At 37.9% G+C, this 12500-nt stretch overlaps 1 protein-coding gene across 2 annotated transcripts in view; it reads left to right on the top strand.

Moving 5' to 3' along the window:
- The window catches only part of ppp2r5cb (protein phosphatase 2, regulatory subunit B', gamma b), a 40456-nt gene that overhangs the window by 18953 nt on the left and 9003 nt on the right, over window positions 1–12500 (top strand). For both annotated transcript variants that reach the window (XM_056247184.1, XM_056247185.1), the window contains 7 exons: window positions 498–590; window positions 1989–2119; window positions 2968–3027; window positions 6140–6248; window positions 7099–7152; window positions 8283–8453; window positions 9699–9826. In XM_056247184.1, coding sequence (XP_056103159.1) covers window positions 498–590; window positions 1989–2119; window positions 2968–3027; window positions 6140–6248; window positions 7099–7152; window positions 8283–8453; window positions 9699–9826 — 746 coding nt within the window. The remainder of the gene's footprint in view (window positions 1–497; window positions 591–1988; window positions 2120–2967; window positions 3028–6139; window positions 6249–7098; window positions 7153–8282; window positions 8454–9698; window positions 9827–12500) is intronic.

Genomic DNA, 12500 nt, shown 5'->3' with positions numbered 1-12500 from the left:
CGATATTGTTTACTTGAAGCCTTTATGTATAATGCATTATAAAGGTGTTCATAATGTACGTTATTATGCATTATATTTTTACGTTATAAAATGCATTATGATATTTGCAGATTGCTTGTTACATCTGAAACTGGTTGTTTGTCGTGTGTTTTAATGCGTTACACTTTCTAAAGTTGTTTAATGAATAGATGAGTATTATAACTGGTTATATGAGATCATACAATGCTTTATAAGGTGCATAATTAATGCATTAAAATACATGTATAATCCTTTATAAATACAGGCTTTAAGTAAAGTGTTACATATTGTTTTCACTGTAATAAAATCCTATAATTGAGAATAACGGGTGTAATTATGTGGATGCATAGTTTTTTCTTTAATACAAAAATTTGGGGGTAAAATGTGCATAATTGTAATGAAATATAATTTAAAGTATTTCCCCACTAATAAGTGTTGTGTAAGGCATATATTTCAAATACTTATTTTTCTTTCCACAGCTCGTCTATGAATTTTTCCTGCGTTTTTTAGAGTCTCCAGACTTTCAACCAAACATAGCCAAGAAATACATCGACCAGAAGTTTGTGATGCAGGTACGGTGTGTGCGTTCATGTTAAGTTTGCCATCGACAAATCATGTTAAAAATTAATATACTTATTCAATGTGAGTTTCTATTTCCCTGCATTAATATATTGCCAGTTTGCTGTATTTAATGCATTTATGTGTGTCACCCTCAATAATAATGTTAGTTTTAAAGGGTCATGAAACACCGTTTTAGTTTTGAAATATTTTTATTAACTTTTGACTTTTATTTTGCAGCGTTTATTTAAGCTCTTCGATTGGTTATATTAAGTTGTGTTGGAGATTCTATGAAAGAGAATTTATGCCCACAGAGAAACTCTTACTGTGAGAATAATTATATAATAAGTCATCCATGTGTTATAAGGTCTAAAGGTGATGATACACAGGGCAACTTTTTGAGCAATGTTGCTGGGCAATGTTGCCGTCAACGGGCAACCAGATGAGACACAGGGCCCACGACCGATCTAAATTATCCAGATAGAAATGTGTTGCCCATTTTCAATGGGAAAGTGCCCAAGCAACAATCCCTCGGCAAGATTGACCAGCAGCATTGCTCAAAAAGTTGCCCTGTGTATCATCACCTTAAGAAAACATCACATTCTGTGATGTCGACACGAAAATAGCACAATAAAGCTAAAGCTATATTATTTCCTACAATCAAAATTAACAGATGTTTACAGCACCATTCTGGATAAATGGACAATCACAATTTTCTTGTTTAAAATTGAGATCACGATTCTCACAAGAGTCTCAACAGACAACAACAAAAATGGGTTGAGTGAATGATTCAATGAATCACTCATTAAAACTTCACTTGTTTTATTAGTGGATGAATCAGTGTTTTTTAAGCGAATCCCTTGAGTGAATGATTCAATGACTCACTCATAAAGCCTTCACTTGTTTCATTACTGGATGAATTGGTGTTTTTGAACGAGTCTCTTGAGTGAATGATTCAATGACTCACTCATAAAGCCTTCACTTGTTTCATTACTGGATGAATCAGTGTTTTTGAGCGAATCTCTTGAATGAATGATTCAATGACTCACTCATAAAGCCTTCACTTGTTTCATTACTGGATGAATTGGTGTTTTTGAACGAGTCTCTTGAGTGAATGATTCAATGACTCACTCATAAAGAGTTCACTTGTTTCATTCATCTATACATGACAACGTCATTTAGGAATACGATCAGATGGGTGTTTGAATCGAGATCGTGATCTTTTAATGATTAATCGTGCAGCTCTAATGTGCAACACGCATCCCAGAAAATGTAATTTAGTGTTTCATGACAGTTTATTATTTCTTGTGCATCATTAAGATATCTCTGCATTGTTTGCAATCTTTGCATGATTACTGAAATTGTTTAATTCAGCATTTTAACGGATTGATTGATGTGCGATTTGATTGCAGCTCCTGGAGCTGTTCGATAGTGAAGACCCTCGAGAGCGTGACTTTCTGAAGACGACTCTCCACCGAATCTACGGAAAGTTCCTGGGTCTCAGAGCTTACATCAGGAAACAGATTAATAACATTTTCTATAGGTGAGACTCGTTTCTTTGTTTGTTTACTTGAAACTACTGTTACCTTTTTTGCAGCAAATGGTAACAGACATACAGACAATACATAAAAAACACAATACATAATACACATCGTACACATCATAGTTCATATATATAAATATATATAAAAACACAAAAAACGTGAAGTTTTCAATAGACCAACAGCCACCGACACAAAAAACCTTAATTTTTTTCCCAAAATTGGTCAATTTTGTAAAATTGAATGTCTTTTTCAAAACCTGTCTATGATAAATATCAGTATATACACCTATAACTTTTCCTGCAACCTTAACAAGACTATTTATCCTATTTCTATTTGTCAAAGTTAATTTGCCAAACCAAGCTACAATACAAGAGGAACAAACTGATTCAATAAAAGACTTATTAAATAATAGTCATCATCTTAGAGCATTCATTGAATGTTTTCATTTTCCTTAGATAAAAAAAAGTCTTTGTTGAAACTTATTGCAAAGATCGATACATTTGCTTCAAAACTTAGTTTGTTGTCAATCAGAGTTCCCAGATATTTATAATTGTCAGTCATTTCAATTTCCACATCATTTATACACATCATTGTGTGATCTTAAACTATTTAACATCCAAATCATGAAATTATTGATTCATATATTGTTTTACTGCCCACATGGCCAGAAGAAATGTTGTTTCAGTTGAAATGTTGATGTTTAGATTTTTTTTCTTCTTTGGAATAATTGGTTTTAATGAAGTAAATGGAATCTATTTTGATTCAATGTAGAGCTTGCTGTGCGTGTTACGGGTTTTGCTGTTATAATTATCGTTCTGCAGATTATCTGATTTTTATCTCCATGCAGGTTCATCTATGAAACGGAGCATCATAATGGAATAGCCGAATTACTGGAAATTTTAGGAAGGTATGAAACATTTCTTTTCTTAATAAAATCTATTTCTGCTCTCAAATCTGATGGGATGGGCAACATTGAAGCTGTCACACACACACACACACACACACACACACACACACACACACACACACACACACACTTGTGACCAAGAGTTCATTTGATGCCAAATCTATGGAATCTTGTTTCTGCCTAAAATAAAATGTTTAAAAAAAAATATTCTCATAATTCGGACTTTATATCTTGCAATTCTAAGTTTGTATCTCACAATTCTGACTTTTTTCTCAGAACTGTGAGATATAAACTTTTTTTCTCGCAATTCTGAGTTTATATCTAAATTGTCGGAATTGGGAGATGTGAAGTCGGGATTGGGAACTGTAAAGTCAGGATTGGGAGATGTGAAGTCGGGATTGGGAGATGTGAAGTGGGGATTGGGAGATGTGAAGTCGGGGTTGGGAGATGTGAAGTCGGGATTGGGAACTGTAAAGTCAGGATTGGGAGATGTGAAGTCGGGATTGGGAGATGTGAAGTGGGGATTGGGAGATGTGAAGTCGGGATTGGGAGATGTGAAGTGGGGATTGGGAGATGTGAAGTCGGGATTGGGAGATGTGAAGTGGGGATTGGGAGATGTGAAGTGGGGATTGGGAGATGTGAAGTGGGGATTGGGAGATGTGAAGTGGGGATTGGGAGATGTGAAGTGGGGATTGCGAAATGTGAAGTGGGGATTGGGATATGTGAAGTGGGGATTGGGATATGTGAAGTGGGGATTGGGAGATGTGAAGTGGGGATTGGGAGATGTGAAGTCGGGATTGGGAGATGTGAAGTCGGGATTGGGAGATGTGAAGTCGGGATTGGGAACTGTAAAGTCAGGATTGGGAGATGTGAAGTCGGGATTGGGAACTGTAAAGTCAGGATTGGGAGATGTGAAGTCGGGATTGGGAGATGTGAAGTCGGGATTGGGAGATGTGATGTCGGGATTGGGAGATGTGAAGTCGGGATTGGGAGATGTGAAGTCGGGATTGGGAACTGTAAAGTCAGGATTGGGAGATGTGAAGTCGGGATTGGGAACTGTAAAGTCAGGATTGGGAGATGTGAAGTCGGGATTGGGAGATGTGAAGTCGGGATTGGGAGATGTGATGTCGGGATTGGGAGATGTGAAGTCGGGATTGGGAGATGTGAAGTCGGGATTGGGAGATGTGAAGTGGGGATTGGGAGATGTGAAGTCGGGATTGGGAGATGTGAAGTCGGGATTGGGAGATGTGAAGTCGGGATTGGGAGATGTGAAGTCGGGATTGGGAACTGTAAAGTCAGGATTGGGAGATGTGAAGTCGGGATTGGGAACTGTGAAGTCGGGATTGGGAGATGTGAAGTCGGGATTGGGAGATGTGATGTCGGGATTGGGAGATGTGAAGTCGGGATTGGGAGATGTGAAGTCGGGATTGGGAGATGTGAAGTCAGGATTGGGAGATGTGAAGTCGTGATTGGGAGATGTGAAGTCGGGATTGCAATTTGTGAAGTGGGGATTGGGAGATGTGAAGTCGGGATTGCAATATGTAAAGTGGGGATTGGGAGATGTGAAGTCGGGATTGCAATATGTAAAGTGGGGATTGGGAGATGTGATGTCGGGATTGGGAGATGTGAAGTCGGGATTGCGATGTGTGAAGTCGGGATTGGGAGATGTGAAGTGGGGATTGGGAGATGTGAAGTCGGGATTGGGAGATGTGAAGTCGGGATTGGGAGATGTGAAGTCGGGATTGGGAGATGTGAAGTCGGGGTTGGGAGATGTGAAGTCGGGGTTGGGAGATGTGAAGTCAGGGTTGGGAGATGTGAAGTCGGGATTGGGAGATGTGAAGTCGGGATTGGGAGATGTGAAGTCGGGATTGGGAGATGTGAAGTCGGGGTTGGGAGATGTGAAGTCGGGGTTGGGAGATGTGAAGTCGGGATTGGGAGATGTGAAGTGGGGATTGGGAGATGTGAAGTGGGGATTGGGAGATGTGAAGTGGGGATTGGGAGATGTGAAGTGGGGATTGGGAGATGTGAAGTGGGGATTGGGAGATGTGAAGTGGGGATTGGGAGATGTGAAGTCGGGATTGGGAGATGTGAAGTGGGGATTGGGAGATGTGAAGTGGGGATTGGGAGATGTGAAGTCGGGATTGGGAGATGTGATGTCGGGATTGGGAGATGTGAAGTGGGGATTGGGAGATGTGAAGTCGGGATTGGGAGATGTGATGTCGGGATTGGGAGATGTGATGTCGGGATTGGGAGATGTGATGTCGGGATTGGGAGATGTGATGTCGGGATTGGGAGATGTGATGTCGGGATTGGGAGATGTGATGTCGGGATTGGGAGATGTGATGTCGGGATTGGGAGATGTGATGTCGGGATTGGGAGATGTGATGTCGGGATTGGGAGATGTGATGTCGGGATTGGGAGATGTGAAGTGGGGATTGGGAGATGTGAAGTGGGGATTGGGAGATGTGAAGTCGGGATTGGGAGATGTGAAGTGGGGATTGGGAGATGTGAAGTGGGGATTGGGAGATGTGAAGTCGGGATTGGGAGATGTGATGTCGGGATTGGGAGATGTGAAGTGGGGATTGGGAGATGTGAAGTCGGGATTGGGAGATGTGATGTCGGGATTGGGAGATGTGATGTCGGGATTGGGAGATGTGATGTCGGGATTGGGAGATGTGAAGTCGGGATTGGGAGAAATATCCAGAATTGCAAGATACAAAGTCACTATTATCTTTTTTTTAAAACATTTTTATTCCTCGGTGGAAAAAAGCTTCCATACAAATTCCTGTTCCTTGTTGAAATGTCAGCTGACACGGCCTAACCTCAGGATAATGATCTACTTGCTGGAAGTGATGTATTATAATGACATCGTTGGTGCCTTTCATCGTGTTTTATAAGCGCTCTAAGACACTTGAGGCATTAGTGGTGTCAAACACTGCTCTACAGTCACAGTGCATGTCCATCACACTTATTCTGCTGTCCACCTGTCCATTATCGAGTCAGTTGAGGCGTTCGTCTCGGTTTTAGTGCGTCTTAAATCTGAAAGCCTGGAGTTTGTGTAATTATTTGCTGTTTCAGAATGATCCACATCTCTTTCTTTCTGTTCCCCCAGCATAATCAACGGCTTCGCCTTACCGCTGAAAGAAGAGCACAAAATCTTCCTTTTAAAAGTTTTGTTACCTTTGCATAAAGTGAAGTCCCTCAGTGTTTATCACCCACAGGTACGATCGCCGTGTGTCTGCAGTTTATATCCGTTTCATGTGCTCGTCACATTTAGTTGTATTATTTAAAAAAAACATTGTTGTATTTTTTTGTAACTTAAAATACATTTAAAATAATGCAGAAGAACTGTGTGTTTCATGCTAACTAAGCAAAAAAAATATCATAAATTTTTTATTTTTGTGCTGATGTTATTTCATATATATAAATATATATATATATATATATAACACACACACACACACACACACACACATATATATATATATATATATATATATATATATATATATATATATATATATATATGTATGTGTGTGTGCGTGTGATATTAAATGGTAACTATTATATATTATATTATTAAATATATATATTAAACACTTATATTAAATATTAACATATATATAACACACACATATAACAGAAATATACACACACACACACTCTCTCTCTCTCTCTCTCTCTCTCTCTCTCTCTCTCTCTCTCTCTCTCTCTATATATATATATATATATATATATATATATATATATGTTAGTTACATAAGTTTTATAAAACAAATTGTAAAATGACAATTGTATTTGTCTTGTATTATTACTTTAATTCAGCACAAATTACATTAGATTCTCATTAAGAAAAGATGTTAATTGAGAAAAATGGGAATTACAAACAAACTCAAAAGTGAAACGTCTATTTGCATTACAGTAATGTGAATTTTTGGGGGAAATTGTGCTAAATTATCATAAAAATGATGTCCTAATTTTTTAAAAATACCTTAATGATTCTAAAAACGGTGTTTTTGTGGTGCAATATGAAGAGGATTGTAATTGTAATGCCGTGATGTGTTGTTTCAGCTGGCTTACTGTGTGGTGCAGTTTCTAGAGAAGGACAGCACTCTTACTGAGCCGGTGGGTTTCAGCGCCATCTTGTGTTCACCTTCTGTATTCCCTTTATTTACATTTACATTATTTACAAGCGACTTACATTGCATTTCAAGGTACACATTTTTTTTTTAACATTCTTTTACATTTCCCTGGGAATCGAACCCATGACCTTGGCGTTGCAAGCGCCAATGCTCTACTGCTTTATGCACATGTGTTTATGTTGTTATTCCTGCTGAAAGAGAAGCAGAGCTGGTTGCCAGCGTACGCATGTTATTTTTGTGTTTAAAACCGTATTTTAAAACGTTAACCCCAAAAAAATGTAAAAGCAAAAATGTGTTTAAACTTAAGTTATTGCAAACTTTGTCACTTTAAAAACATAATGTAAAAATTTGTTTTATACATTTACTTGTTTGTTTTTAAACACGTTTTTGATCTTTAATAACTGCAACTTGTAAATTGTTACTTTAAAAACAAAATATTTTATATATTTAAATGTTTTGTTTATAAACAAATTTTTTTGTTTTTAATAGCATAAATGTAAAAAGAAAAAAGACATCTTTAAAAATGTATAAAAACAAAAATGTTTTGACTAACTTATTGTTAATTGTTACTTTAAAATCATATGAATATTTTATATTTACATTTTTGTTTTTAAACACATTTTTGATGTGTTTAGTAACAAATGTAAAGAAATTTTTAAAAATGTATAAAAACAAAAATGTTTTTAAACTCAAACTGCTAACTTATTGTTAATTGTTAATTTTTAAAACCAAAAAATATTTGATAAATGTACATTTTTTGTTTTTAAACACATTTTTTGATGTTTAGTAACATGAATGTAAAAAGAAATCTTTAAAAAAATGTATACAAACACAAAAATGTTTTTAAACTTAAACTTCAAACTTATTGTAAATTGTTGCACAAAAATGTGTTTAAACAAACTTCAAACTCTAAATTATTTCTACAAAACAAATGTTAAAAGGAATCTTTAAACATGTAGTACATATGAAAGCGCTATATAAATGCCTCATTCATTCATTCATAAAAAAAAAAAAAAATGTTAACAAAACAAATGTTAAAAGAAATCTTTTAAAATGTTCCAAACCAACACTACCGAGTTATAGCCAGCTGTTTGTTCTCCTGTTGTCCTCCAGGTGGTGATGGCTCTGCTCAAGTACTGGCCGAAGACTCACAGTCCAAAGGAAGTGATGTTTCTGAACGAGCTGGAGGAGATTCTGGACGTCATCGAGCCCTCGGAGTTCGTGAAGGTGATGGAGCCGCTCTTCAGACAACTGGCGAAATGCGTCTCAAGTCCACATTTCCAGGTCCGCTCAAACTCTCTCTCACACACACACACACACACACACACGCACACTACCAGTCAAACGTTTTGGATCGGTACGATTTTTAATGTTTTTAAAAGTCGCTTCTGATCACCAATACTGCATTTATTTGATTAAAAATACAACAACAAAAAAAACCAGTAATATTGTTAAATATTACAATTTTAAAAAACTGTTTTCTATGTGAATATATAGTAGTGTAATTAATTCCTGTGATCAAATGCTGTTCTTTTGAACTTTCTATTCATCAAATAATCCTGAAATAAAAAATGTAACACTGATAATAATCATAAATGTTTCTTGAGCATCAGATCCTCATATTAGAGTGATTTCTGAAGGATCATGTGACACTGAAGACTGGAGTAATGATGCTGAAAATTCAGCTTTGATCACAGGAATAAATTACACTTTACTGTATATTCACATAGAAAATGGATATTTTAAATTGGAAAAATATTTCACAATATTATTGTTTTTTTTGTTTTGTTTTTTTATTCAAATAAACGCCTTTTGTGAGCAGAAGAGACTTCTCTTAAAAACATCAAACATCTCACCGATACAAAACTTTTAACTGGCAGTGCATCTGCTGAAAGCAATAAACAATTACATTAATAAGCCAGACGTTAAAGAGGACCTATTAAGTCTCGATGATGTTTCAGGCTCTACTAGAACAGGTTCTCCTGCTTGAATGTTGATTATTCTCCTCATATTCTCCATTGTTGCGGCTCCTCTCTTCCCAGTCTGTCAGTAACGCTCTGTTTACTTCCTGTCTCTATGAAGCCCCTCCTTCTGAAAGCACACTGTGCTCTGATTGGTCGGCTGGATCAGTGTGTTGTGATTGGTCGAGCGCTTCGAGTGTGTTTGGGAAATGCCCCGCCCCTTTCCATAACCGCCAGTTTAACACACTACTAACTAACTCAACCAGGCCCCGCCCCTTTATTCAGCGCATTAATTATTATAATGAGGAATATTGTGGCGTGTTTGTTCCCGGAAGAAACTCGAGACTACAATGGAGGCGTTTCAGGAGTTCAGAAACACTGATATAGAGAAGAACTCACTTATTCATCCTCAAACAGAGACATCACACACACTAAACACAGATGAACACTGAGAAAACGTATTTTAACTGATGGACACTATGAAACTGATGTTTCTAAAAGTAAAAACATCCCTATTTCAGTCATTCCACCTGGTTTACGTGTGTGTGTGTGTGTGTGTGATCCTCAGGTTGCGGAGCGAGCGCTCTACTACTGGAACAACGAGTACATCATGAGTTTGATCAGTGACAACGCTGCGAGGATCCTCCCCATCATGTTCCCGTCGCTGTACCGAAACTCAAAAACCCACTGGAATAAGTGAGTCCCGCTGTTCAGCTTCAGCTGCAGAAACGGCTTATTATGGTTAACTAATTAATATTGAGAATATTGACTAACATGGTAAAAATGAGTAACTCAAAGTCTCGCTGTCGTCAATCATTTTATCCCTTAAAACTCATCTTTGATCACCAAAATTACATATTTAAACGTTTTTCCTTAAAAAAAAAACCTTGAAATATCTTGAATGTAACTCGACACCCTCGCCTCATTTAGTATGCGCGGTTCTATGAATATGCAAATGAGCCCCGCCTCCACTCACTCACTCAGCTCAGAGATCCACTGGTTGACGATCACACGTTGATCTGATTGGTTACAAGGTAGATCAGAGAGTGAGGAAAATTAAAAACTACATAATATAAAAACTAAATTATGATATGGTAAAGTGTCTATATATATATGCATAATGTAATGTATTTTATATATGTGTGTGTGTGGATTAGGGGTGGAACGGTACATGTATTCGTATTGAACCGAAACGGTACGGGCGTCACGGTTCGGTGCACGAATTTGCACGGAGAATACACGGTATAAAAAACAAAAAAAACCCCCTCTTAAATAGCGATCAATCTCGCTCTATTCGCTTTTGGTGTGACTGTGAACGCAGCAATGAACAGGCTGCGATCAAGATTGCAATGCTGGAGTGTGTGTGTGTGTGTGTGTGTGTGTGCGAGAGAGAGAGAGAGAGAGAGAGAGAGAGAGAGGCGCGGGCGCGAATCGCGCAATCGAACAGTGTGTGTGTGTGTGCGAGAGAGAGAGAGGCGCGAATCGCGCGATCGAACAGTGTGTGTGTGTGTGTGTGTGTGTGTGTGTGTGTGTGTGCGCGCGCGAGAGAGAGAGAGAGAGAGAGAGAGAGAGAGAGAGAGAGAGAGAGAGGCGCGAATCGCGCGATCGAACAGTGTGTGTGTGTGTGTGTGAGAGAGGCACGGGCGATGAACAGAGGAAACATAAAAACATACTCCGTCATTTTTTTCATACAGGACATCATTAAAACTGCAAATTGTTTACTTATATTTGTGTACACTCGCAATAAAACACAACATTGTGCTTTTGTCACACTCTAAACTCTTGTCAAACTGTAACCTACAACTGTTAACAAAAGTTTTTAATGGTAGTATTATTTTATACGGAAATCAATAATTTATAATTCAGATGAGAATAAAGTTAGGGTTAATTAAAATGAAGGAAAACAAATATCTTGATCTGAAATAGCTAATTAATTTTAAATTCATTCAGGTACAATTACCAAACATATCTCAAGGTCTTTTCGTCTTTTTAATAATTTAATTTATAAACGAATTATATAAAACTATTGTCAGTGCACTACAAATAAACTGGTTCTATGCCTTTATTAATAAAACTTATTTAAAAAATACAATGTCTTCTGCATTTTTGTTTTGCTTTTCCCTCCATTGTACCGAAATCGTACCGAACCGTGATGTCTGAACCGAGGTATGAACCGAACCGTGACTTCTGTGTACCGTTCCACCCCTAGTGTGGATGTGTACTAGGGCTGTCACTTTTTATTCGATATGCATTCGAACATGACGTGAAATATCCGTAATCGAACTATAAATAAACGAACCGGTTTTTAAAGTGCCATGTTTAGCGCATTTTTTACAGTCTATGATTAGTCCGTTTGTTTTTTATTTTATTGTTTGCCATCTCATCCAGTAGCGGGCACTCTAAACGTATTGTAGCGTAAGCTCATGACCAAATCAAGCGAATAATAGCCAATAGCCACCCTGTTTTGAAAATGGAAGATAACGCACAGAACGCCCAGCCTGAGCGGACAATTTCTACCCCAACTCATCTAAAAAGTAGTGTCTGGAAATGGACAATCCGATTGATGAATCCGAACACGGTGTTTACATTAACGAAACATAAAGTAATGTGGTTATATGTCACAAGATTCAAATCGGAATTGATTTTTTGACATGCGCACACTGCACGAATATGCCGCTGTTCGCGCACAACTATTCTCCTCTATTGGTTCTTTATTTGTTTTAAACAGCAGACTTAATATTTATCCGTCTCTGGTCATGATTTGCCGTGCTGCTTATAGTGATCACGGAGTAAAACCCCGCGCCCAAAACCAGTCGTCTGTGGATGAGAATCTGAAACGAGCACTGGTGGGACGTTGTTCTGCTCCACTTCACAGACGCTGAGTGAAATGAGATTTTTTCAATAACGGAACACTCATTTATATTCACTTTATTCAACAGGAAGAACAGCTCGCTCCGTCATACGTCATTGCACATGCGCAGTCCTTTTAGTTTCGGTTTTCAATCCGATCAAGTGTTTACATGTTCTCTCGATCGGATTACAAAAGGAGTAAACCATCGGATCGATTAAGGTGTTTACATGAAGGTTTTTTTAGTCCGATTGAGCCGTCAATCCGATTATAAGGGTCCATGTAAAGACGCGCAAATACCTGTGTGTGCCAGTGCGCGCTCCGAGCGCGTGTTCTCCACCGCGGGGAACATCGTCAATAAAAAGAGCCGCACTTGATCCAGATCAAGTTGATAAATTGGTGTTTCTAGCAAACAATATTAAGAAATGAATTAGGCTAGGCTATATAGGCCTTACTCCTGCTGCTGTTTAGGTTGTCACGTTATTGTTTGTGCCGTGCTGTTCCGCTTCAGTTTTTTCCCAT

This window comes from Rhinichthys klamathensis, unplaced genomic scaffold (assembly GCF_029890125.1).
Source record: "Rhinichthys klamathensis goyatoka isolate OS25496 unplaced genomic scaffold, OSU_Roscu_1.1 h1tg000043l_1, whole genome shotgun sequence".
Lineage (NCBI taxonomy): Eukaryota > Metazoa > Chordata > Actinopteri > Cypriniformes > Leuciscidae > Rhinichthys > Rhinichthys klamathensis.
This window is presented reverse-complemented; position numbering and strand designations above follow the sequence as displayed.